The sequence below is a fragment of the Neofelis nebulosa genome, chromosome 10 (assembly GCF_028018385.1).
Source record: "Neofelis nebulosa isolate mNeoNeb1 chromosome 10, mNeoNeb1.pri, whole genome shotgun sequence".
In the NCBI taxonomy this organism is placed as follows: Eukaryota; Metazoa; Chordata; class Mammalia; order Carnivora; family Felidae; genus Neofelis; species Neofelis nebulosa.
In genome coordinates, this window is record NC_080791.1 from 100,785,146 (window position 1) to 100,786,543 (window position 1,398).

The 1,398-nt window shown below is 42.1% G+C and overlaps 1 protein-coding gene across 1 annotated transcript; it reads right to left on the reverse strand.

The window, feature by feature from the left end:
* Nucleotides 1–221: 221 nt before the first annotated feature.
* LOC131488792 (olfactory receptor 4C46-like) lies at nucleotides 222–1,151 on the reverse strand. Its single transcript, XM_058690626.1, has one exon. It carries the CDS (start codon nucleotides 1,149–1,151, stop codon nucleotides 222–224), a length of 930 nt encoding a protein of 309 aa, XP_058546609.1.
* Nucleotides 1,152–1,398: the final 247 nt, after the last annotated feature.

The window sequence follows — 1,398 nt, forward strand, 5'->3', positions numbered from 1 at the left end:
CTAAGCCCCAATTTGGTAGAGTTGTCCAAATATGCAAAGAGTGATCCTGGGTTAGTTTTTTCTTTTTCTTGCACCCATTTCTGCTCTTTTCAATGCAGAATCTATGATTCATACCAGTCATTTTTTTTCTTCTATATCTTATAGGTATTCCTTGCTGAGATCATCCGAAATGTCTTTTCGATCCTTGCTTCCATTGAATCAATGTTGTGCTTCACGCATATTTATTTCTCCACTGAAATAGCTTTCCTACTACACAATTTCCTAATGGCATTTTTCATCTGGTCATTTCTCAAGGTATAGATTAAGGGATTTAACATGGGAGTTATCGTAGTGTAGAACACTGCCACTGCTTTGTCAATAGATAAAGTAGCTGCAGGTCTCATGTACACAAATATGCAGGGCACAAAGAATAAGACGACCACTGTGATGTGGGAGGCACAGGTGGAGAGGGCTTTGCGCCTTGCCTCCAAGCTGTGGTTCCTTAGGGAGCGCAGAATGACCACATAGGAGACCATCAAGAGGAGGAAGTTTAACAGACAGATGAATCCACTGTTGGCAGCAACGAAGAGGCCTAGAGTGTGGGTATCAGCGCAGGCAAGATTGAGCAAAGGGTTCAGATCACACATAAAGTGGTCTATGACGTTAGGGCCACAGAAGGGTAATGGGATGATAAAGAGGATCTGTATGGTTGCATGAAGAAAGCCTCCCACCCACACCACTCCCATTAACAGGCCACACACCCGCCGATTCATGATGGTCGTGTAGTGCAATGGCTTGCAGATGGCCACATAGCGGTCATAGGCCATCACAGTAAGCAGGATGACATCAGCACCTCCAAAGAAATGTTCCCCAAAGATTTGGGTAATACATACATTGAATAGGATGGTCTTCTTCTCACGGAGTGAATCTACAATCAGTGTAGGGGTATTGACAGAGGAATAGCAGGCATCAATGAAGGAGAGATAGGCCAAGAAAAAGTACATGGGGGACCCCAATAATGGGCTGGCAGTGATAGTGACCACGGTGAGCCCATTTCCTACCACAGAGATGATGTAGATGACCAAAAACATAACAAATATGACTTTCTGCATCTTTGGATTCTCTGTGAGCCCCAGTAGAACAAACTCCGTCACGTTGTTCCTATTCTCCATTATTTCATATTATGGTTAATTACATTACCTGAAAAGAAAAAGCTTTTTTGATTAATGCAACCTTGAATTTATTGAGGCTCTTCATCTAGTAAATAACAAATGCCTAGATTCTGTAGAGTTGTGGATTCTCACGAGGTTTTTTTGAGATAGAAAGTAAGATCTGAGTTTTTGACGATGACTTAAATTATCTCCTGGGTGAAGATTCTGTTAAGAGCATTGACATAAGAAACTTTGTAAACACACAGGC

What these genes read in the sequence shown, in the direction of transcription:
- LOC131488792 (XM_058690626.1), bottom strand. Translation starts at nt 1,151, where the DNA reads ATGGAGAATAGGAACAACGTGACGGAGTTTGTTCTACTGGGGCTCACA.